Below are 26343 nucleotides of genomic sequence, written 5' to 3' on the forward strand. Positions count from 1 at the left end.
AATGTTGTATTTCAGTCAATAAAATCATCAACGCAGGTGATCATTATCACGTCCCAAGGTTTTATGTCAGAGATCCTAACAACGATCAAGGGCTTTCCTTATAAATCACTTGCATAATAGTTTTCAAATTTCACTAATCGATTCATCAACAACACCACAAACTCTCATACACTTTGGTTAATTCTCACTTAGTCGATTTTTGACCAAAACAATAACCGTTATAAACTTTAGGAGAATAGACGATATTAGTCAGGATCCTGAAGTATTTTCAAGATCATGAGTTTGAGGATCCTTAATGTAATTTTGGGACCCTGGACCTATATATATATATATATATATATATATATATATATATATATATATATATATAGAGAGAGAGAGAGAGAGAGAGAGAGGTTGAAATGTTTCTCATTTCTATTGTGTGCTATAATGCACCAATAAGAATTTATATAAAATTAAATTATTATTTAATCAAATAAAGATAAATATTAAATGATTCCCATAATTATATGCATATTAAATGATATCCATACATATAATTCCTTTTTTAGGGAAACTAATTAAATTCGTCAATAATGTCAACAACAATATTCACTCAAAATAAATTTGTATCTAGAAGAATGAGAGTGTATTCTAGCAGAATGAGAGTGTATTTTAGTAGAATACACTATCTTTCTTCATATTTCATGCAACTTTATTGTATTTTAAGTGAGTGAGTCCTGAAACAAAACATAAACTCTTACATAAAAAACGTAAAACTGAATTAATTCTGCAAGAATGTTATTGTTGACATTAATGAAGAATTTAATTAATTTTACTAAAAATAGAATTTTAATAATCGATATCATTTAATATACATATAATTATGGAAATCATTTAATATCTATCTTTATTTAATTAAATAATTATTTAATTTTACTAAATTCTCACTGGTGCATTGTAGCACACAAAAGATGTAAGAAACATATTAATTTAGCCCTGTATATATATATATATATATATATATATATATATATATATATATATATATATATATATATATATATATATATATAATAACTAGCCATGAGTTAAGTGTATGGGACATACTTTTTTTCTTCTTTTGCCTTGTATTTTCGAGATTTGATAGAGACCAACTATGTTTCTCCTTTTGAATGATTTAATGGTGTATACCATGCTTGTAATAGGGTTGTCCCATGATTTAATTTTGTTTCTCTTTTCACCTTTTTTCTTCATGGGATAAGCCATTAAAGAATGAAACATAAGAGCTTGGTTACTAGTCACTGCAAGCAAGTTTTTCTCTCTTCTTTTGAAGGAAAAACCGTGAGCATGACAGGCTCCATGGGGATGCTAAATATCAAGTTTTACATGCTCTCTTTCTCCTCCATTCTCTTGCAAATTGGAGTTAGATTTATGTTCCTTAGTTGCTTCACCTTAGAATATATATTTGGTATATATTTATAAGGCTTATGAACGACTAGTACAGATATATACTAGCATGTTTTGATTGTTCTACTCTTGCTTGAAGGATACTTCTAGAGAGATCTTAATTTAGAGCTTAATGTCATCGTTATGAACTACCAACCTCGCATGACGATCAAAGTCTTCAAAGGTTGTTATGCTTTCCATTATACGGTTGTTTTATTCTTACTAACCTTGCAAAATGATCCTTAGTGGGAATAACACTAGTTTTACTTTTGTTCAAATCTTAAGTCTTCCTTTGCATTGTTTATGTTTTGAAACAATTTTTTGATAAAAGCCCAACACAATCTTCATCGATGATAGGAGTCTCCAACAAATCTTTCATAAGAAAGAACTCAACATGGGACAACGAAGGTGAGTAGAACTGTTAAACGTTTATGCATGTGAAATTCATTATCACCCTGGCAAGGTAAATGTCATAGCAAATTCATTAAGTAGGAAAGAAGAAACAAAACCCCTATGAGTGTAGACACTAACAATGACAATTCATTTAAATTTCACCACCCAAATTCAAGATGCGCAACTCAAAACCATGTGGGGAAGAAAATGTCACATTCGAGTCCGTACGAGGTACATATAAGCAATTGAACTCAAGAATGATGGAAAATGGTGTTTTATGAACTGGATTTGGACGAAAAAATTCGATGACTTTAGAAGCTTAGTCATGGATGAGGCAAATAAGTTTAGGTATACTTTCCATCTTGGCTCTGGAAAGGTGTATCATGACATGAAAAAACTATATTGGTGGCCAAACATGAAAGCATAAATTGCTACTAATGTAAGTAAGTGCTTGACTTGTTCTAAAGTCAAGACATAGTTCTAGAAACCTTCTGGAGTGCTACAAGAACCCAAGATACCTAAGTGGAAATGGGAACAAATATTTATGCACTTCATAACAGAAACTACCCAAGTCATTAAGTGGACATGAAGCTATTTAAGTAATTTTTGCCTAACTAAATTCTCTCACTTCCTGCCAATTAAAGAAATAGACAACATGGGGAAGCTAACCGGTATCTATCTAAAAGACATCATCAAAATTCATGGATTACCTATATTTATTATCTATTATATGGATAGTAGGTACATGTCACAGTATTTGTAGACATTGCAAAATTCTTTGGGGACACAACTCAATATGAGCACGACTTATCATCCCCAAATTAATGGTCAAAATGAAAGGACCATACATAATCTAGAAGACATATTCCGATCCTGTGTGATATACTTTGGAAATGCATGGGATACTCGTTTAACTTTGGTGTAGGTTTCCTACAACAATACTTGTCACACATGCATCAAAGCTGCACCTTTTAAGGCTATTTACGGATACAAATTTCGATGACCAATATCTTGAGCAGAAGTATGGGATAGTCTGGTGGATAAGAAGCATGTGGTAGATACATTGCTTACAAGCCTCGAGATCATACGCCAGATGACTAAGAATATCGGCCAAATAAGAGATAAATTAAAGGTTGCACGTGATCATTAGAAAAGGTATGCTGATAGAAAAGTTATGCTAACAATTATCAAAAATAGGTCAATGACCGCTATTACAATCAAGAATTCTTACATTTCAGTACATATGTGGTAGAGCTAATGTAAGTTAATTAAGTCATAATAATGCAAACAAAGCTATAAAGATCGAGATGCATCTGGAATGTCACTAAAATCTTTTATACGTGTAAATTGTCAGTAAAGAAACGCAAACCTTAGTCATTTTATATAAGTAATATTTCAATATATATGATTTGAATATATATATATATATACATACATATATATATGTATATATATATGTATATATATATATGTGTGTTTATATATATATATATATATATATATATATATATATATATATATATATATATATATATATATATATATATGAAGTATTTTTCTATTTAGATGAAACGCTAAACAAAGATTACAAGTGATTTACGAAACCATGGATATATAGAATGTCGAAAGCGGAGCTCTTATGAGAAAGCTACAATTAACCAAAGAAAATGAGAACATAAGGAGAAAACACATTAGAAGTTACTGTAAATCCAAAAGATGAAGCCATGTTTTGTACCAGCTATACTATAAATTCACATGAAACAACAATATAAGTAAGTGTCTAGTAAAATAAAATTTTCACAATCCGAAAGCCGACGCACTGCATTGAGATCAGCCACTTAAAACATCACTTATATTAGGTTTATCCACATCACTGACAATCTCACCATTGGATACAAAATGATACTAGCCATTAGATCATAAAACCCTTACTATAAATACCATACCCATCTCCGTCTTATCTCACAAACCTATCTCCCTCCCTCTCCTCCAAACTGTCAGCCATATCCATTTTTCTCCCCTCTCTCTTTTAGGGAAAGAACACCCTTGACAACAACCATCGACCATCGATAGCAACAACCGAAAAACCACCACTATCCAGCGAGAAATTTCAGTCATTGACAGTCAGATTCCGATGACTTGTTTCCGACAGAAACCATCTTCGGTGACCCATATTTTGACGACACTACTCTAGCGACATATTTTTAGATGACCGTTTCAACGCCATATCTAGTATTCTATCCTTATCTTTTTATAATTCTACATGATCATCATTGTATGTTTAAAGACCCCTTTTTCTTATGTTTTATAATTACGGGGGAGAATACATGTAAAATGCTTACAAACTTGTGTTTACTCGTGCTTTCGAACTTATGCTTTCAAACATATGCTTACAACTTTATGCAATTGAATATATGGTCAGAAATTTATGCATCTAAATATTTTCTTATGAACTTATGCATCTAAATATATTCTTATGAACATATGAATATGTATATATGCGTACGAACTTATAACTCAATGGTTACATGAGAAACATTCATTACCTAAGTGTGATGATGTCGAAAGATCGCTAATCTTCATGAGCAAAGGAATTATGTATAGATCTATACAGGTTGAAAATCTCACTTACGGTTACTAGCTACAACCTTGATGGTTGAGCCATCATATGTGATAATCATCTTCACTTATTATGATGTCCATTGATGCGTTGGGAGGGGCACATCTACGTAGTCACACCTCAATTAAAGGGACTCTTCTATAACATTGAACTGTGATTAATTCACTAATAAAATATAATTTAAAAGCTACCAACCGTTGAAAAACTACTACAAATGAAACTACTTCGATTCAAATAATTAAAACATGTAAACTCACCAACATTATGTTGAATCTCTTCAAATCATATGTATTCTCAGTAAAATAAGAGCATGGAGTTTATGCCTATGGAATGAAGTCTTGGAGTCACAATCTTCAATGGATTAGAAATGACGTCTTTCTTTTTGCATACTATTTAAGTCATGCTTATGTAATATTAGTTGATCTAAGTCAAGGCAAGTATCAATGTAATTCCTTTTCGGTAATAATATTTCCTACTTTTATGTTACTTGTTGTGTTTGTTCTATGTATTCAATGATTGTGATCCATGACAATGTCTCACCACCTAGTGATTCCACTTTCGGCCAGGGGGTGACATTATCAGTGTAAGAAACCTCAGTTACTTACATTTGTAGAATGCTTAGAAGTTGATGTTTATATACCATTTTTGATCAATTAGTATTAGAGCCTAGTTTGGTTTGTTCTACAAAAGCACTCATTCTTATTTTCAATGAATATGAACAATGGAAAAGTAGAATAGGAAACTATCTTAAGCATAAAGGGAAAGATATTTGGTGACTTGTTATCGAACATCCTCATATCATTGTTGTCAATGAACCTATGATCGGCATTATTAGCATCATTCATGGTGGAGACACATTACAACAAGTAGGAGCTCCAAGTTCAGAAGACATTGCTATAAAGAAGAATGATGAAATCACTTTTAGTAAACTCGTTTGAGGCATTCGACTAGATCTCTTTGAATATTTCAAACATTGTGACAGTGGTCATGATGTTTGGACAACCCATGAAAATCTTTTCGAATGAACTAAAACTGTTAAAGATAAGAAACTAAGACATCAACATTTTCAATAACTTTCACATTCTTGCTGGTGAAAGCTTAAAAAAATTTGTTGCTTGATTTACTTTCATCATTATGCAACTCACTAGTGTTCTGGCTATCGAAAATAACCTGAATATTGATCTTAAATTTTTGTATGGTGTTGGTGATAGTTGGGTTACTATCAAAATGATGCTACAAGGTAATAAAAACCTAAAAAATGAATCTCGCCCCACTCTATGGTGATTTTCAAGCTCAAGAATCAACGGTCCTTTAGCAATATCAAATGACCAGAAGTCATATTACACCTATTGCTCAATGTCCACAAGCCTTTAACCAAAATGACTAATACCGAAAAAAAAATGTTCGTACCAAATATGATAGGGATGAAGATTTTTAGAATGTTATTTTCATCTACCTATGCTTAGATAGTTACATCTCTCATTATTTTCAACACGAACACCATAAGTACTAGTTTTAAATCTTAAACCAAGCATAACTTTTCTATTATGTTTTAATTATTTTGGGACATAAGAACTCACTTTCCATCCTTATATTAAAACAGCTCTGAAATCACATTAAGCATTAATATATACAACAAATCGTTTTTTATTTTAGGCAACACCGGTACTAGAACCTCACATAACGATTGTTAAGGTGTTAAAATACCATTGGTAGTACCTTCAACCATTTGAAATTTTCATCGACTGATATGCTATGGATAGTCTGATAAATAAATTTAGTTATAATGCAAATATAGTTTTAATTTAGAAAACCTAACGAATAGAACTGACTATTAGCATTAGACAGTGTAGTTGATTAGATGTAGTATAGCTAGAATGATTAAGGGTGTTGGATTCAAGAGGAACGAAGTGTACCAAACAAAATACACAAAATGATTTAAGCTTAGAATTAAATAAATTACTCTAATTAAAATACTTATGATTAATGATACTTTAGATTTGATTTTGAATTACTGTATGATTATGATAATTCATGCAAGTTCAAATTAATTAGATCGGCTGATCAAGTCACTAATCCTATAATTCTAAGTTATCTACCAGCAATGATAGCTCCCTTAGACTTAGTCAATTCGTTCATCTTATGCAATGTCTCAATATGTATGATCAGTCATATGGTTAATGACAACTTTTCAAATTGTCCAAGTCATCAGATCAGTCACAAATATTAACTCAATTCTATTATATTTAGCATAGGGATATAGTCGGCCTCTAGTCTTCCTGCTTACGTCGTTAATGGAGTCTTAGACGACTAATGTTAGCAAAACAGTAGGATACAAAAGATATATAATTTGAACCTGATATTAGATCAGACACTAAATATAACGAAATTAACATTATTACGCATGTATCTTTAATTAATATAAAAATGAAATGACGATGAAAACGTATTAGTATCTTATTAAATTACTTGTAATATCCTTACATAAAAAATAATACATTTTCTCTTTCGGTAACGATAATTACATTTTATCAGGTAGATATAAAATTATATGGTTCAATTTCATGTAACTAAGGTGGAAGTTGCCAAAAGTATACATTTTTTTTTTTTTGCAATTTATGTGTTAGTTAGTGCCGGTATACATTTATGGTGTCACTTGGTTGCTTGGGGGTAATGGTATTAGGTTTCTTTGCCTCAAATTTACGTATTGAAGGAAGGTTGTGAATTAATGTAAAAGGGAAGGTTTATAATCTTCTCCCTTTTAAAACAATCCAAACAATCAACTTATCTATGCCTAACCATAGTGTAAGATAAGTTAGTTAATATAAATGCAATGCTTTTTCTAGGATATTGTCATAATTTCATTTAACTATTACATTTTACATGTTTTTACTGAAAAGACAAATTTGCTGGTAATGATAAACATTTATCAAGATGCAAAAATTAAGAATTTTTTTTAAAATAACTATTAATTTCATAGGCTACATGGGAAATTAGTAGTGGGCTCCAAAATAGCTAGTGAACTAAAAAATTGTCTAAATGACCCCTTTAGTCCCCACCAAATGTTTTTTATACTAATATCAATCTAAAACTTCTTTTTAATAATACAAAATTCACTTTCTTCTTTGAAAATAGTTTTTACTACAAAAAAAAAAAAAAATCCATTTTTTGCGAGTGAATAGTAATCGAAAAAACTATTTTTTTCGTAGAAAAAAAATTTTACTTATATATATCTCATTTTGATGTGAAATGTTTTTCTTAAGATCACCCCCAAAAAATCAACTTAAAAAATATATTTTTGAATACCGGTGAAAACTATGTTTTCTTTAAATAAATATAAATAAAAAATAATAAAAAAAAAACAATATTTATAGGGTTATATATATATATATATATATATATATATATATATATATATATATCCCAAAAATATTAGTAAAACATTTATTTTCAAGTCACCCAAAATGATATAACCATTTGTTCTAAAACCAATCAGAGTATAAATATTTTCAATATTAGAGTAAATCAAATAAATAGTGCGGAATAAAAATCCAAGGGATGTTGTGAGGTCATACCAAGTCATTCCATTTTGAACCAGAAGTATATAAAACTATTAAACAAGAAAACCGTAAGCACAAAGCTTAGCGAGTTCCTTAACATAACGCGCCCCTCCCAACATAACGCGCCTCGCCCGACATATCAGGCCCCACCCAGCATGACGTGCCCTGCCCAGCATAACGAGCCACACCCAACATACTTGTAAGAGTCACAAAGACAATCCAACACTCTACATAGCATAGTGCGAAAACTCACCTCACACTTGAATATGATCAATCACAGCTCGAACTAATCAAGGAACCGGTGCTACAACCCATTTATCGAAATATTCAAGATTAGTCCTTAGACTAACTATTTATCTAAAAGTCCACCAGGTCAAAATGTCAATGGTCAATGTCACTCGATGTGATCATTACGTTGTGACCACCCACTAGCAAAGTCATGTGAGCCTTATGAAAAACGAGTCACAAATAGGCCAACCACCACGTCGTGACAAACATGCTACCATGTCTTGGGAACTAGACAGAAACAACTTAATGGATGAAGGTCTTATCCCTTTACTCCAAGAGCTCCAAAGCGCATATTTGAATCTCCTTATGGTCTTGATGGATAAAGTTTCCAACTATATCCATTAATACATTCCAACAAGTCAAGATCTTGAATCCTAAGTTCTTAATGGTTGCACTAATTGCTTGGATACTACCTTAGGTAAATGAAGAACACTTTCCAAACAATACCATGGTGTAGAAGCTAGATATGCACTCAAATGCTATGGGGTTCACCCAAACTCCAAAGATAAGACAGTTAGGACTAAAATTTTCATAAAGTTACCTAACACAAGATCTAAAGTTATAATGAACAAGGCTGAGACTTTATACCTCCACATGGTCATAAATGAGATAAAGATGCTAGATCCAAGCAAAAATCAAGCTCCCAAACCACACAATGAACTCCTTCTTCTTCCAAGTTTCACAAAATAGCTTCACACTCTTAGAACACACACGAAGAGGCTAGAGTATGGGTGGGGATCATTTTCAAAGGATGGAGGTTGCCAAATGAAGCATCCCTAGAAGTTAGTGACTTTAAATAGGGCACTAATCTCGGAATCTTGGGTTTTGAACCCTATATGACACCACATCGTGGCCAAGACCTTTCCATATCTTAGAGGTTTACGGATGAATGTTTCCCTAAACCGGTATGCGACGTCTTGGTCATTCCATCACCACGCTGTGGCCTAGTCGAAATCCAAAAACTTAATTAATGAATATAAATTCAGAAGAAGCATACTAGGAAACGAGTGTTACAACTCTCCCTCATCTGAATCAAATTTCGTGCTCGAAATCCGTTATTGCAAATAATTCAGGATAATGTTCCCTCATCTCATCTTTAGGTTCCCAAGTCAATTTCGAACCCTTTCGATGATGACATTAGACCTTCACCAATTCCACTACTTTGTTGTGCAAGGTCGTCGTATTCCTATCAATAATCACAATAGGTCTCTCAACAAAATTAGGCGCTCATCGACATGAATATGCCAACAAAGGAAACCAGTGCAGAATCATCAGCTAAACACTTCCATGGATGAGAGACATAAAATGTTTCATGGATCTGGATAACTCTGAATGGACCAATAAATCGGAGTCCGGCATCTACTCCCATAAAGAAACTTAAAGGGAGGCATGCAAATGTTGGCATGATAACTATTATTGTAGGAGAATTCAGCCAAAAGAAGGTGGATATCCTAACACCCACCAAAATCCAACACACATGCCCACAACATATCATCAAGAGTCTGAATCGTCGGTTCACTCTGTCCATCAGTTTGTGGGTACCGACACCCATGTCGTGCAACCACCTCTTTGATGTAAATCTTGACTAATCTCTTTACTGATGAACCTAAATTGGGATGAAGTGGGCACTCTTGGTCAGACAACCAACAATAACCCATATAGAATCAATCTCGTGCACCATCCTTGGCAAATTTGTGATGAAATCCATAGTAAGATCCTCATATTTCCACATGGTAATAGGTAACAGTTGCATCTTGCCATGGTATCTTGGATGTTCAGCCTTGACTTTCTAGCAAGTCAAGCACCGCTCAACGTACCATGTTATCTCCCTCTTCATACAAGGCCACCGGTAGCATACTCTCAAGTCTGTATCCATCTTCATGGCCCCTAGATGGATTGAAAACTTTTATTTATGTGGTTCCTCCAACAATGTCTGCCTAACCATGCCAAAAACCGCAATCTATACATCCTATATTGAGTCAGCAATCCTCAACTATCTCCAACAAATAAAGGAATTTGCCCCTAGATTCTATCTTCATCTCAATTCTCCCTTTTCAACCCCTCTACTTGTGACTTTTCAATTAAATATAACAATGGTAAAAAAATGACCATCCTAATACATAGATCTCTAATAGAAGTACTATCCGCCTTGCAACTTCAGGAACCAGCCATTATATTGGCCTTCCTAGGATGATACAAGATCTCACATTCATAAGCCTTCACCACATCTAATCATTTGTGTTGCCTCATGTTTAGTTTCGGCTGATCCATCAAATATCTCAGGCTCTTATGATCTATGTTGCTGGTACACTAGACCCTAAATAGATAATGTCGCCAAATCCTCAGTTCAAAAACCATAGCCTCAAGCTCCAAATCATGAGTAGGGTAATTCGCCTCGTGAGGTTTCAACTATGTCAAAGCATATGCAATCACATGACCCCTCTACATAAGTATTGCACCTAATACCATAATCATTGTATCACAATACACCACAAAATCATCCATACCCTCAGGAAGGGTTAGTATCAGATCCTCACATAATATCTACCTTAAAGTCTCAAATGTCACTATTTGTTAAGTCCCCCACCAAAAAGTAACATTCTTCTCATTAATGGGGTTAAAAGGACATCAACTTGGACAAATCATGAGTGAACCTCTAGTAATAACCTAATAACCCAAGGAAACACCAAATCTCAAAAGGTGACCTTGAAACCTCCCACCGCATCACGAGCTGATCTTGCCTGGATCGACCAATATATCATATTGGTCAATGAGGTAGCCCAAGAATTACACCTTACACAATTATACCTTACACTTAGAAAAATTGGTATAAAGCCTTTACCTCCTTAAAGTCTATAGAATAACCTATAATTGATCCTCATGATGCTCCTTGGTCTTATAATAGACCAAGATAACAACAATAAATACAAACGAAGGGTCCAACATCGGCCTGCACACCCGGTTCATGAGAATCATGAATGCTTTCAGTGTGTTGGTGAGTCTGAGTGGCATCACAAAAAACTCGTAATGACCATAATGAGTCCTACAGGCCATCTTCTGCACATGCTCTTCCCGGACCCACATCTGATGATGAATCGATCTCAAATCAATATTGGAGAATCAAGATGCACCCTGAAGTTGGTCAAACAAATTGCCAATCACCGGAAGTGGGTAACGGTTCTTATCCATCAACTTGTTCAACTTCCTTTAATCAATCCACATCCTCTACAAACCATCCTTCTTTTTCATGAACAGGATTGATGATCCCCATAGTGAACTAATCAACAAAATTAATCCCTTATCTAACAACTCATGCAGTTATGTTGACAACTCCAACATCCTCGGTGGTGCTAAGCGATATGATGTCTTGGCTATCGTAGCCCCACCTAGAACCAAATAAATTTAGAACATTACCTGCCTCTCAAGAGGCACCCCCAGTAAATCCTTGGGAAATACATCTGGAAATTTGGAACGATATGGGCATTTTCCACTGTCTTCCTCTCCATAATCTATGTATCTATAACATAAGCCAAAAATCCAAAGCATCCTTGTTGTAGATACCTCCTAGCCACTACAGCTGAGCAAATAGTCGGCCCTCGCTTTGTGCCATCACAATGAATAACCAATACTCCCCTACTTGGGGTTTAAACACTCATCAACTGATGCTCATAATCAGTCATAGCCCATTCTAGCTCATTCAAACCATTCCCATAATAATCTTTGTCCCTCGTAGAGGAATAGGAAGTTGATATGTTGGATACTTCTCACGAATATAACTTGATAATGTAACCCTAATAAACACTTGGAGCGCTCACAGTACGTTCATCAGCAATCTCTACCTCAAACGGGTAATCCAAAGATCTCAGAGTATCACCAAACTTCTCGCTAAGCATAAGAGACACAAACGATCGAGTAGTACAAGAATAGAAAATAACATCAGCAGTCATACCATTGGCTAAATACATCCCTATACACGATCAGATAAAAGATAAGCATACTTAATGAAAGAAATAAAAGACATGATATAGATACATACCAGTAACAACATCTAGAGAAGATCGGTCCTCCTTGACCATCAATTGAAAAGCTCTAGTCCTCACTACAAGAGCCTCTCCATTGCCCTCTCATCCATCAGTAATCCTTGGCATAGTTGGAGCCTGTTCCCTCGTCGTTCCACCTGATAATCTCAGGCAATCGACCTTCTTATGTCCAGACTAATTGCAATGGAAATATATGAGTGCTCCCCGAGTGCAATCCCTATTGTAATGACCCACCTGTCCATTATTAAATAAGCTCCCTTCTTTATCACGACAACTTCCCCTATGCGACCTCCCATACTTGGAACAACAGCCTCGACCATGCTAGCCTCTTGATCACGAATCAAAAGTCTTGGGCCTTTTCGCCAGAACCGTAGCTTTCTGAACTTGCTTTTGATTGCACTTCGGCCGAAAGTCCAACTCAATATATCAGTTTCGGGCTTTGGAAATCATATCCTCTAAGGTCCTACAACTCGAAACGCTACCAAAATCCCAAATCTTATCTCTCAGCATGTTGAGATATCTCATTTTCTTTATCTTCTCATCAGCAACATATTACAGAACCAACAAATCTCTCTCCCTAAACATGGCACTGATATCTACCATAGACTTTGTTGTCTGGTGAAGTTCCTAAAACTCTCTCACCAACGGTTGCAACTTGATAGCATGTGCAAACCCAAATATAAAGTTGGCAATGAAATCGGGCCAATTTATAGCCTCAAATGCCTCCGCCCCCATGGCATAACCGACCTTCTCCAACCAATCGCGAGCTTTGTCCCTTAGAAGGTAAGATGCAAATTGACTGTCGACCCCTCAGGGAAGAAGCTTGTCCACTGTGCGCTCTCCATATCTGCAAGCCACCATCTACTAGAAATAGGATCTTTCTTCTTGGAGAACTCTAGTGCTCCACAAGCCTTGAACTCTCGGAAGGTGGGAGTTCATGCCCTGAACTGACCAAATACAATCTCTTCTTGAAAGGCCCTTAAGTACTCATCCAAGAAGTCTATACTACCTTCCTTGATGGTTCCAAAAGTCACATGAGTTGCATCCAAGATACCAAGAGTGATCTCTGATGTAATGAACTCGCATATTCTCGCATCAATCGGCTCAAGATTAGTGCTTGAACCAGAACCAGAGAAAGAACCTTGGGTAATAACCACCATACTTTAATACAACAACACAAAGGATTAGAACGTACTGGAAATTTTTCTCACGCTACAAGCTCTGTAGTATCTCCATGACTTTCCTTGATTCGAGTATGGATCCTGTGCTTCCAGTAGAACAGGCTCAATACTACCTTCCACACATATTCGTACCTCTTTAAGAATCATCGTGGATCCTCTTAGTCACTACAATATGGAAACAATCATGAAAACTATGCCAAAAATCATACATATCCTACTACAACACTACTAAGCTCTCCTAAGAATTATCATCTCACTTGATTTTGCATTACTAGGAACCACTATCAACACTGTTGGTTTCCTTGTGCATGCAAATTATACACAATACTAGATCAAACAGACTATTGAAAAAAATTTCTACCCTAATCCCACAACCAAAAAAGGAGCATGAAATAAAGCTAAATCAATCATTATAAGGTTATATAACTCAAACTATGTACAATTCTAAAACATACACTTACAAAAAAAATATTATCAATCTATAATCCAAGTAGCACATAACATTCATTTCCCCCTAGGCTATAAGCATCACAAATAGCAGGTAATTTTTCATACAATTCCTGAATGAATCATTAGCCCTATACTAGCATGCAACTCACATAATAGCATACTAAAGCATACTACTCATGTATGGGTATTTTGATAATCTCTAACTTGAGCTCGGCTGATGAGAATCCTATAGGCAACCTTGTTAGTTGAGTAGACAAGAAAATGCCTTCATCTGACTTTAGTGAAAACTTGTTAAGGTGCTCCTTATTGTTGATCACAAAACATCTACACCCAAATATATGAAACAATAGGACATTCGGTTTTCGATTGTTGCTGCCCTCATAAGGTATTTTGTTGAGATGCTTGCAGACAAGGCTTTGGTTTTGGATGAAGCAAGTAGTTGGCACAGCTTCAGCCTAGAAGTATAGAGGAAGATTTGCAAAGTTTAACATGGATCTGGCTGCTTCTAGCAGAGTACGATTTCTTCGCTCTACTACTCCAATTTTTTTGCAGTGTGTAGGGAGCAGAAAAATTGTGACTGATACCTTTGGAAACCAAGAAACTATTCAGGAGATGATTAGTGAACTCTGTTCTATTGTCATTTCGGATTCTGCGAACTGGTAGCTTGATTTGGAGTTCAATATCTTTTATGAAGTTTATCAGAACCTGTGGTGTCTTGGATTTGAGTCTCAGGAAGAAGACCCAAGTTAAATGAGTAAAGTCATCAATTAATCAGTATGTGCTTCTTGTGATGGAGACGGGCTACAATAGATGGACCGTAGAGATCAACATGCAGCAACTCTATAGGCTCATAAATTGATGAATCAGCCACCAGTGAATGACTTCTCTTTGATTGTTTACCACACTCACAAACATGGTAGAGTGTATCATTGTTGTATTTCAGAAAGGGAAGACCATAGACAAGTTCGTTTGAGACAAGGTTGTTGATATATCGAAAGTTCAGATGAGCTAGCTTGTGGTGCCACAACCAGCTGACTTCGGATACTGCTTTCCATAAAAAGAACAACTGTGGTTTCCCAATGATCAATCAAACATCCTAAAGATACATTGTTCCTTCGGACTTGGATTTGATCAAACAGGTGCTTCTATCACTTTTCATAATGTAGCAGTACTCATTATCAAGCTCAAACCCATGGCATGCTTTGCAAAGTTGGCCTACACTGACGAGATTATGCTTAAGGCCTTCTACGTACACAACCTTTTGTATAAAGAAGTTTCATGTTGCTAATACACTGTAACCGCAGATGATACCGTTTGCATTGTTGCCGAATGTGAGTTTTCCACCGTTACATATAGGCCTGAAGTCCAGAAAGTATTCTAACCTCTCGGTCATGTGCAAGGACCATGCACTATCAATCTGCCGCTCCTTTTCTTGTTCCTCCTTGCATAATGTCTGCTCAACGATGCTCATAGCACCATCTTTTTCCATGTAGCAGTAGTTTTTCTCCAGCTTGGTTGATCCATCCTCATCAGCAGTTGCCATCATACAAATTTTTCACATACCCTTAATGTTGTTGAAATCTTCATCCTCATCCCCCAACGACCATACTTCATGATCCCTCTTCACCTGCGCCACATATGCCCTAGCCTTCTCCTTTTCTTCCAATCTCTTAAGCCATTCTAAGATAGAATGCTCTATCCTTCACCACATTGGCTTTACAATATTTTGCAAAGTGATTTTCTTTGTTGCATTTGTGATAAATTACAACATTGTTTTTGTCTTCAGATAAGGTACAACAATCAGTTGGCTTGGCAGACTGTGGTGCCTCCTTGGATTGATGAGTGTTCTGAGATTGTGGAGACTGGTGAGTGGGGTGAGAATTTTTTGGATATCGAGAATGATTGGTCTGTGGACTGAAGTTATGGTTGAAGGGAGGTTTAGTGAACTGTTGATTTTTGTGAAAATATGAGGGCGATAAGGTTGGATGTTTTTGTTTTGAGGAGCTTGAGATATAAGAGCCAGTGGTCCTCTGAAGTATGCACATTCTTTTAGCATTGTCGATTCTTGTGCCTAAAGTTCACCATATAGCTTGAAAAGGGATAAAGATTGGATCTTTCTATCACCTTAAACTATTATTTTTGTTGTAGTCCAGTCTTTACCCAAACCATTGAGAAATTGAAGATTTTTTTCATGATTACTTCGGATGGTGCCAACATTTGATAACTTTGTGACAATTAGGTTAAATATCTTGAAGGATTCTTCGAGACTTTCTCCAGCATGAGCTTTGAAGTTGTTGAACTACATAAGTGTCATGGTTAGTTTTTTTATCTTGGGCTTGCCCAGATCCTTCAGACAAGTTCTTGAGAACTAGTTGAGTGTCGTGGTGAGTTTCTTATCAAGAGCAACTCCGCATGAGATTTCATAGAAAGCAACTGCATCACTTTCCATCTTATCAAGATCATCTTTCATGGGATGGTTCATTACAGCTTGACCTCCTCCGAGTCTAGCTTGAGCACCATCGGCTTGAACTGGAGTAAGAATGGGAACATGAGGTCCTTCTTCTACTGTGCTCCACACATCTCTTCCAAGTCTTTTCAGATACCTCTCCATCCTTTCGGACCAATGATGATACTCATTTGCAACAAGTATTGGGGCTCGATTAGAACCACCAACACTGTTAGAAACATTTAGTGATAATGCTTGTTCCATATATCCTTTGATTTTTTTGTTTTGAAATTTTGAGAAAACGAGCTTTAGCGGTAGATAAGGCTTTCTAAAATCAGAGTTTTTTCAAAAAGCAACCACTTTGGCTCTGATACCAATTGTTGAGACAAAAAATTTTGAGAAACACACTTGAACAAACGTTAGAACAAGTTATAGATTGCGGAATAAAGTTAATCTCAAAGGATCATAAAGCTCAATAATAATAACAAGTTAGAGTAGTTAGAGAGTTAGTTGCGGAATATTTTAGTGCAGAAAATAAGGAAATGTAAATGACAGCAAGTTGTATATCAAGTAAACACTAAGCTGATTCATAAAAAGGATTGAACACAAACCAAGTTAGTATATGTGATCAACTTAAAGTGAACAAGTGACAAGGACTTGCTCCAAACGAGAGTTTGATCTTAATATATTAATGAAAGTTCAGTAAGATCTAAGAGAGAAGGTAAGGATAAGGATAGATTCTACTATTAAGAGAGATAATACATGTGTATTCATTCAAGAGAAGAGAACTCTATATATAGAGTCTCAAGAAATTACATAGTGAATAAACAAAGACTGAATTCTATTAAAGTGTCCATGCAAGGCACACTAGACAATACAATGTAAACAGATAAAGTATGAAAATAACAAATCTTTGTTGCGGATGACTTCTTCTCTTGAAGTTGTGGTAGCACAGGATCCATTGTGGTAGAGATGTAAACTTCAGATTGAGAGGTTTAAGAGGTCACTTTCTTGATTCAACACCCAAAAGCTAAGTGAAGCTTTCATAGTGGAAATGACTAATGGGAAGACCGAAACAACAAAAAGATATATACGTAGGATGCACGTTAACACTGAATGACCACTCATTTTCAATTGACTTAATGTCAATTAATATTCTAATTTTTGATGTGATAATCGGTATGGACTTGGGAACTACGGGCTATATCATTCGATGTGGACCATAGATATATTGATTGGGCCTTATTGGACCAAGTGGCCCATTAAGGATTTTGGACTTAGACTTTGAGCCCAATAACAAGGGATGGATAATTGGGCCTTATGCAAGGGTTGGGAGTTTGGGTCTCCGTTGGTTATTCAATGTCCTAACATTATCTAATATTATTATTCAGCACCGGAGGTTATAGACTGTTAGGAGAGCAACTTTTGTATTCAGCAGACAGAGGTGAATCTCCTCACTATACCAATGGGTCGAAGGCACCAAGGTTGGCCCATTAACTGTTACGTATATGCTATTTGGACTATTTGATATGCAATATGCTAGTTGTTTCTATGTATTGTGTATGGAAGACCTCGGGGGGGGGGGGGGGGGGGGGGTCTCGAGGCGCTTAGGTGTAAGACCTTGGAGGATTTCCTTGGCTTCCTAGGTCAAAGACCTCGGAAGGTTCTCGAGGCACTTAGATATAAGAACTTGGAGGGTTTCCTTAGCTTCTTAGGTCAAAGACCCCAGGGGGGTTCCCAAGGAATTGGGCTAAGACCATTTGGGGGTTCCCATGGCACCTAGAGTAAGACCCTAGAGGGTTTCCAGGGCTTCCTTATGTGTTGTTTTGCATGACTTATGTGTTTTGTATTGTTGTTTAGCTTGCATGACATGTTGTATGTGTTCTTGTGTGGGTGTGCTCTAGGGAACTCACTAAGCTTCCATGCTTACCGTTTGTGGATTTATTTTAAGTACATCTGAACCCAATGGCAAAGACAATGCGTGATGGCATGGCGTGCACTATATCTCTCTTTTTCACTACTATGTTTTGGGACACTCTGATGATTTAAACAAAGTTGTAATGAATGTGGATTTGAAACAATTATGTTGGAATTTCATGGTTTAGTCAAGTGTGTTTTCTAATTAAAAATGAAAATTTTCCTTGAAATAAATTGGGTTGTTACAAACACCCCACTAATTATTACTTGATTTTGAACTATAATAATATAAAATAATAATAGAAATTACTTCTTGAGGTTCCGGGTTTATTATTTAACTATTCTATTTTAAACGGGATGTTACAATTTAGTTGCACAAAAATGGGTCATTTTCAGGAAAAAATTTCCAAGAAAAATGAGAATTTTGAAAACGCGTTTAGTTCGTCTATTTTACTAAATTCTTCATGGAAAATGAAATTTTTCTGTTTTCTAAAATTACAAAGAAGTTGAAATTTTTTGGAAAACTGATAATCATTGTTTTCCATATTTTTTAAATTCCAAAATTTTCTACAATATAAATACACACTCACTCCCACCCCATCAACCTCTACTTACCCCCATCTTAACACCTCGAACCTACCATACCCCTACCTACCCATACCTACCCACTCCTAAGCCCACCTACACCCACCCACCACCCCCCCCACACACACACACCCACCCACCCACCCACCCCCCCCACACACACACACACCCACACCCACACCCATCTCCACCCACCCACCCAACCCTAACCCTACCCCCACAAACACACACACACACATCCCCACTCCTACCCGTTCCTCTTCAAACATACACACACAAACATACATACACACACACACAAACCCACACCTACCCTCAACCCATCCCCACAAACACACATACACACACATACCACCCCCACAAACACACACCCACCCACCTAACACCACTATCACAATCATCGACCTACAATCACCATCATCACCACCACCACCACTACTACCGCTACCATCACCACCACCACTGCGATAATTGCCGCCACCACCACTGCGTGTCATCATCACCACCGCTGCCGCCTCTACTCCCACCCTACCAACGATATTGTTTCAAAAAATGAAAACCGATAGAAAAATAAACATCTAAAAATGTTTTCTAATTTTTTAAAACTGAAAATGAAAATGAATAAGTTTTAACTAAACGCGTTATCTAAATTTTGCAATGAAAAATGAAAACCGAAAAAGAAAACAAAAAACGGAAAAAAAAAATACTCTTTTTCCGTAACTAAACGCAGCCATAATATCTTCCAGAGCTGTATATGGAGCTATTTTTGCCATACGTGCATAACAAATAGTTGTAATTAATATTTTGATAATTTAAGGGTATAACTGTCATTACTCTATAAATTTAAGGGGTATTATAAAAATCTTTTAGTAACAACTTTGCCCGATTTTTTCATCCTTTACTCCCTAAAAGACTTTTTGAAAACTTTTGTGCATTCTAAAGCATTACAAAGGGTCGAGAATTCTATCCAAATGGATAATATACCAACGTGGCAGCTCCACATTGGTCGATGCTAAACCTGCAAATTGCAGCAACCAATTACTGTAGTCCAGTACCTGGAAAACCAGAACCCTTTTTACGTTCATCAACTACATTAATATTTCCAATTTCGAATTGGCGGTCTGGATAAGAGCAGGAAATCAGTGGCAGAGAGAAGTCGGAAGCCATGTCTACATGCAACATGAACATGGCATCAGCAGCAGCTGCTGGTTTTCTACCTGTTTCCGCTTCAAACACAACTGCATCTTCATCAAGAACAAGTGTCTCATTCTTGAACTTCAATAACCGCGGTTTGAGAAGGCACTTGGTAATTGTAAGGGCATCCGAAGAAGAGCCAGCGGCACCTGCAGCAGCAGCCACCACTACCACCGATGCGCCGGCTGAAGGTGCTACAACCGAGGTCAAGGCCGCTAAGCCACCACCGATTGGTCCCAAGAGGGGTTCTAAGGTAAGAAAACCTAATTTTTTCCTTAAATTAAATGTCTTTATTTATTAAACTTGTATTTATAGTCTTTGAACCATCGAATGCGATGCAGGTGAGGATTCTACGAAAGGAATCATATTGGTATAAAGGTGTTGGATCAGTCGTAACTGTTGATCAGGTTTGTTCTTGCTTCCTCAATAATTTTGTCAGCTTTTTATATAATTTTGTTGAATTTTTATATACTAGTGTCTTGAAATATAGTTACAAACTATTTTATGAAAACACCGTTAGACACTATTAATTTTAGGGTTAACCATATTCGAATACCTTTGGATTACGTACTTCATCCATCTGATTAGTATTTTGAAACTTTTAACTTCACCCGTTAATGACAAAAGATATATGATAAACTCGATACATTTGTAACTATGATTAGAATTACGATCTGTAGCAAATACAAACATGTTACATACATGTTATATATTTACAAATAATAAGGTTGTCTTTTTACCATGTTTATAGGATCCAAAGTCACGTTACCCTGTGGTGGTCCGATTCAACAAAGTGAATTATGCAAACGTGTCCACCAATAACTACGCATTGGATGAGATTGAAGAAGTTGTGTAAGAATTACATACCAAATTGTTATGCCAATGTGTATAGACTTTACTTTATCTGAAGAATATTCTTCCCTAAACATGATTATGTATGCCCAAATTTTCTGGAAGAAAAATATGAATGTGCATATATAACATTATATATATTTATTTTTGTTTATATTTCCTATGTATAGGGACTAGGTGGCTTTTAATGTTTTCTGATGTTGCATGCCTGCACATATATAGGGCTCCAGATGACATCCTTCATAGCCTTATATGTGCTCAATAAACGTCTTATGAATAATAGATACATATCGAATTATTGGTGGTTGTTTACATTGAGGAAAGAACATTAATATATACCAATAGAATAATGTAATACTTTATAGAAGTGAAAAACATGAAATTTTGTTTAAAAACCATTAAAACTATTTCGTTTTCCTGCTATTAATCTCTAACATAAACTTGTTGTGTTGGTTAAAAGTTGAAAGAGGTATACAACAGCGTATTGGTCTTCAATCCATAGCACCTCTAGGAATTCTTCAGTTCTAGTATATGGTACATAATTTTAAACGAGAATATTCTTTCACCTAGAAAATATAAGTCATATCAATTTTATTAATGGTTTAACTAATTTTTTTTTGTTGTCACCATGTTCTTGCCAATCTCGCGCGTTGGACTAATTAAGTACGCTATGTTATCTCTTCAATCCTGGTGTAATTTTTTTTGTCAATTGAAGGTTTGTTACGTACTATTTCCTGGATTTGGTTGTCATATACTACAACTGATATATTAAAGGAGCACAAAGTTCTGTGTTCTTAGTAAAACTCTTTGTTGTTGTTGCAATAATGATGTACTGCATCTAAATTTTTGTCTAATTCTTTTACGATTAATGTAGTCAGTTTGTGGAGTCTCAACAATTCCTCTGAAATAAAATTTAGTATTAGTTAGGGTTGATATCAACAACATAACATTGTATATAATTCTCAAGGTTCACATTTCAACATAGCGCGTTTAACATACTCTTATGAACAATGTAAATTGTGTGTTCTTTTTTGGATCTTATCAACTTGCGCCTGGATCAAATCTCTAATTTTGAGTTCTAATTTGAACCAATTAGTCATCCCTTCATTTACATAATATGTCATTTGACTTACTTTTAAGTCGTTTATTTAACAAAACTCAATATTGACTCGAAGCTAAAACTTCTCGTATATCTAACTATCGTGTTTTGTGAAATTAAAGAAGTGTCGAATTTATATTTCATGCCCCTAGATTTCAAAAATGCCTTTTTTTTGAACTCATATGCATGGGGGCTTACAGGGGGGAAAGTGAGCAGCTGCACACGGCCGAATTTTTTTCATTATATATTTTTATTTAAAAATAAAAAATTATAATATAGATAATGACGTTTTTTTTTCTTGTTTGTCCTAAACCTTTAAGAATATTTTATTTTTTAGAACCGACTCTGCTCGTATGATTCAAAACCAATTTACCCAACAGATTTTACTATATATAACCGTAGAACTTTAAAATTACAACCTTAATGATTAACGGTGACATTTAGAGTTTGGAGAACAATTACCACAAATTGGTAATCTCTAGAAGTTAGTAGAGGGATTGTTCTTCTGTCTTATACATGCCCGACTTGTAATAATCATCTTTTAAAGACGACACATATTATTAGGTTATGAAGTTGTCATGTCCATTTTGTACAAGATTGGTAGATGTTGTAAAATTTGGCATTCCCTTGATGCTTATGATTCTTGATATTGGATTTGATTTATTCTTGTTTTTTATCTTCTATTTTGTAGCTATATTTTCTATCATTCTATATCCTTTATTGTATTGTATATAAATGACCTTTTGATCTTTGATGAAATATGAATGAATGATTTTTAAGATGGTATCAGAGTAGAAGCCATTGCCGCTCTGCGAAACCCTAAATCTCCATGGCTGGTGATGGTATTGAATCCTCCAATAAGAACAGTAACAACAACAACACGCAAGATCATGATTCTTCTTACTATATTCACCCATCTGATTCTCCCAGACAAATCCAACTCAACGAAGCTTTGTCTGATACAAACTACACGGATTGGGTCCAAGAGATGGGGAATTTCTTGTTCGCCAAGAACAGGATTGGGTTCATAGACGATACCATCAGAGAAGACGTTGAAGGACTACATGGCTTGGATGAAATGTGACGCAATGATAAAGGGATGGCTTACTAAACTATGGAAAAAGAAATACAAAGCAGCGTCAAATATGCTAGCACTGCTTCAAAAATATGGTTGGATCTACATGAAAGATTTGGGAAAGAAAGTGCTCCCAGAGCTTATGAACTAAAGAATCAACTCACCGCCACCCGACAAGATGGGACTTAAGTGTCTAGCTACTACACCAACCTTTGATCACTATGGGACAAAATCCAATCCACGTGCCCTACACCGAAGTGCATCTGTAATGGGTGCACCTGCGGAATTGGAAGACGTCACATTGAACATCAAGAAAATGAGAGGATGTATGAGTTTCTCATGGGGATCGATGGTGACTTTAATGTCATCAAAACTCAAATACTCGCTACTTCTCCAACACTTGGTCTAGGATTCGCTTATCACCTTGTTGCTGAAGATGAATGTGAAAGAAACATCACCAATGACAAAAATAAACCCTCCATAGAGGCTGCTGCCTTCAAGACCTTTATGCCAAACAAACGAGACGAGAATTCTTGGCAAAAGAACAAGTTAAATCAAGGCTCCACAAAGCAAGAGTCAGAAACACAACACTGCACGTTCTGTGATAAAGATGGTCAAAATCGTGATGGGTGTTTTAAATGTTGGATTAGTGTCTAAGTCCATAACTATTTTGGTATGTACTTGACCCGATGATGCATGGTCCTTTTGGGTTGCCTTCACCAAAGCAACTTGATAGGATGATTTATGGAGAGTAAGGATTAAATATGATTTATTAATGTATTATGAGAATAATATATTAAAGGAGAAATCATATTGTTTAATTAATATTAATCAATAATTAATTGGTAATTAGTTTTGTGACTAAAAGAGATTAATTAAACTTAAGGGACTGGAATTGTAATTATAGGATAATTGCAATATGGGCCATGGATTGCCTTGTATTAAGGGATGGACGAATTCTAATGGGAAACCCATAAGGAAATCGTCCATGGGCTTGATAAAAGGAGTCTATGGGTTGCTTAGGGCTTAAGCATCCAAATTAGGGTTTCCTTGTTAGATAACCCTAATAGCCCAACTATATAAAGACCCCTTAAGGCTCAAAAACGTGGCTGATGTTCTGGTAAGGGTTTACACACATTTTTGGCAGCCTCCATCCTCTCTCCTCTTCATCCTCTTACTTATGGTGTTTGTGAGCCATTAGAGGAGTGACACTTGTGACTCTAAGCATTCTAAAGTCAATACAAGGAGATTTAGGATTGTTATTGCTACATAACAATCAAGGTATGTTCTTAAACCTAATTATATGTTAATGTCAATTTCCATATGTTAGAATTAGGGTTTATAGTCTTGGATTCAAAGCATGTACAATAGAGAAACCTAGATCCAAGCATTAGGGTTTGTATGAGCACATAGGATGTCTTATGACCAAAACCCATCAGTGGTATCAGAGCCTAGCTTGGTTTCAATTGTATTGATGCATTGTATAACTGGAAAATCGTTTTTTGGGCTTTATGGCTGAGGAACTCGGCGAGTAGACCTCAACTCGGCGAGTACAGTGTGGTACTCGGTGAGTTCGAGCGTTAGATAATGCTTATCTTGGGATTTCTTGCTGTTTTGCATATGGATAGTTACCTTATCATGTTAGATCAATATAAATCCGATTTTATGATATATATGACTATATTCTTGATCTAATTAAAGATATTTATCAATTAACAAGATAATTGTTTCCTTATAAGATAATTGATTAATTATTTTGAGTAAATTGATAAATTGTTTTGCAAGAAATCATTAAACAAATCAAATATGGATAATTATGTAACTAAATGTTAGTTTAGATTATTTGTTATTTGATCCTTGTTGTTATGAAAGGTTTCATATTTTCCCCTTTTGGTTTTATAGTTTAAATTTGAACCCAAAAGTTTTGAAGTTTTGAAATTTAAATAGTTAAAACCCTAATGTTTTGAAAAAGGTTTCAAAACTTGCCCTCAAGTTTTGGAATTTAAAAGTTGATTAAAAGTTTAATTAGGAATGTTAAATTCTAAAACCCTAGTAATGTTTTGAAAAAGTTCAAATCACACCCTTATGGTTTTATTAATTAATTAAGGAGTATAATTAAAAGAGATTTAATAAATCCATAAAAGTTTAGGTTAACTATTTAATTGAATTAAAAGTGTAATTGTTAAAGTTAACCATATAGTATTTTAAAAGTGTGAAATACACCCTATACTATATATATAACATTAAAGGTCTAACATTATATATATGTATGAGTAAAAGTCAGTCTTACCGTTAGTAGGACTCATTCACGAAGCTGGTCTATAAAGGGTATTTAAGGAAATTGCCTATAAAATGGCGATTGAATGGGTATCCACTCTTACCCACCGCAATCTTGACTAGTGGAGGGTCGTTAGCCGAACGGGTAGGATAGGACGAAACCTTCCATTATAAGTATAATGAAATACAAAGTAACTAAATGTTTTTCAAATTCCCAATCTTAGTTACTTAGGCAAATGTGAATTGATGCAATTCCATGAAATTACACTTTGTGCCCTTGCGAAGACGTTAGTGGAGCGTGTGTGGTTTACCGGCACACTAAATGGTTCTAAGCAAAGGTAGCAAAGGGTGACTCAATGTTTGTCATAGTTCAGTGGAGCGTGTGTGGTTTACCGGCACATCGAATAGGTGATTGTAACATGTGAGGGCACCATGTAGTTTGCATGGTTATTCACACCCGCTTTGTGATCCTCGGCATCCCAGTCACAAACTAGAGGGGCATATCGAGATTTAAACATGCCATTGAAATGTTCAATGAATCTCAAAGGATCTAGGAGTTTTCATAGATTTAAACCTTCAATTTCTTTTTCGTTTTTCATGGTGGAAACTAGTGAATCGTCATTCACTTACCTTCAAATGTTCTGCAATTTGGGTTACGGCATCCCTCTCCCGAGTTGTAGGATATTGTGTTGGGTCATAGCCTTGGAATTTCATTTGGGTGATTTACCAGGGACTCAATCAATCAACTAACTTGAATTCGTTCTTTCTCCCGATGTCAAAGTTCGACAACTATGGTCTTCTCAAATCCCGTGGAACCGCATTCCACATGAAGATGATATTCCACGATTCGATCGAGGAACAAGAAATCATGCTTCACTTCCTCCTCCTCCTCCAATTATTCTCCTTAACCCACAAGATTGTGAAATTGAAAGGTTCAA

The 26343-nt window shown here is 35.5% G+C and overlaps 1 protein-coding gene across 3 annotated transcripts; it reads left to right on the forward strand.

The window, feature by feature from the left end:
* Positions 1 to 19988: 19988 nt before the first annotated feature.
* LOC145030801 (photosystem I reaction center subunit IV A, chloroplastic-like) lies at positions 19989 to 21831 on the forward strand. Of its 3 annotated transcripts, XR_013676714.1 has the most exons (5): positions 19991 to 20355; positions 20444 to 20509; positions 20854 to 20954; positions 21415 to 21488; positions 21619 to 21831. XR_013676714.1 is itself a non-coding variant. In XM_078979222.1 (4 exons), exons 1-4 carry the CDS (start codon positions 20074 to 20076, stop codon positions 21665 to 21667), a joined length of 498 nt encoding a protein of 165 aa, XP_078835348.1. In that variant the 5' UTR covers positions 19989 to 20073; the 3' UTR covers positions 21668 to 21831. The 3 variants fall into 3 exon arrangements, 2 of the variants coding, with proteins under 2 accessions (XP_078835348.1, XP_078835349.1); XM_078979222.1 differs by lacking the exon at positions 21415 to 21488 and having other exon boundaries at positions 19989 to 20355; XM_078979223.1 differs by lacking the exons at positions 21415 to 21488; positions 21619 to 21831 and adding an exon at positions 21125 to 21252.
* Positions 21832 to 26343: the final 4512 nt, after the last annotated feature.

This window comes from Lactuca saligna, chromosome 2 (genome assembly GCF_052625555.1).
Source record: "Lactuca saligna cultivar CGN05327 chromosome 2, ASM5262555v1, whole genome shotgun sequence".
NCBI lineage: Eukaryota > Viridiplantae > Streptophyta > Magnoliopsida > Asterales > Asteraceae > Lactuca > Lactuca saligna.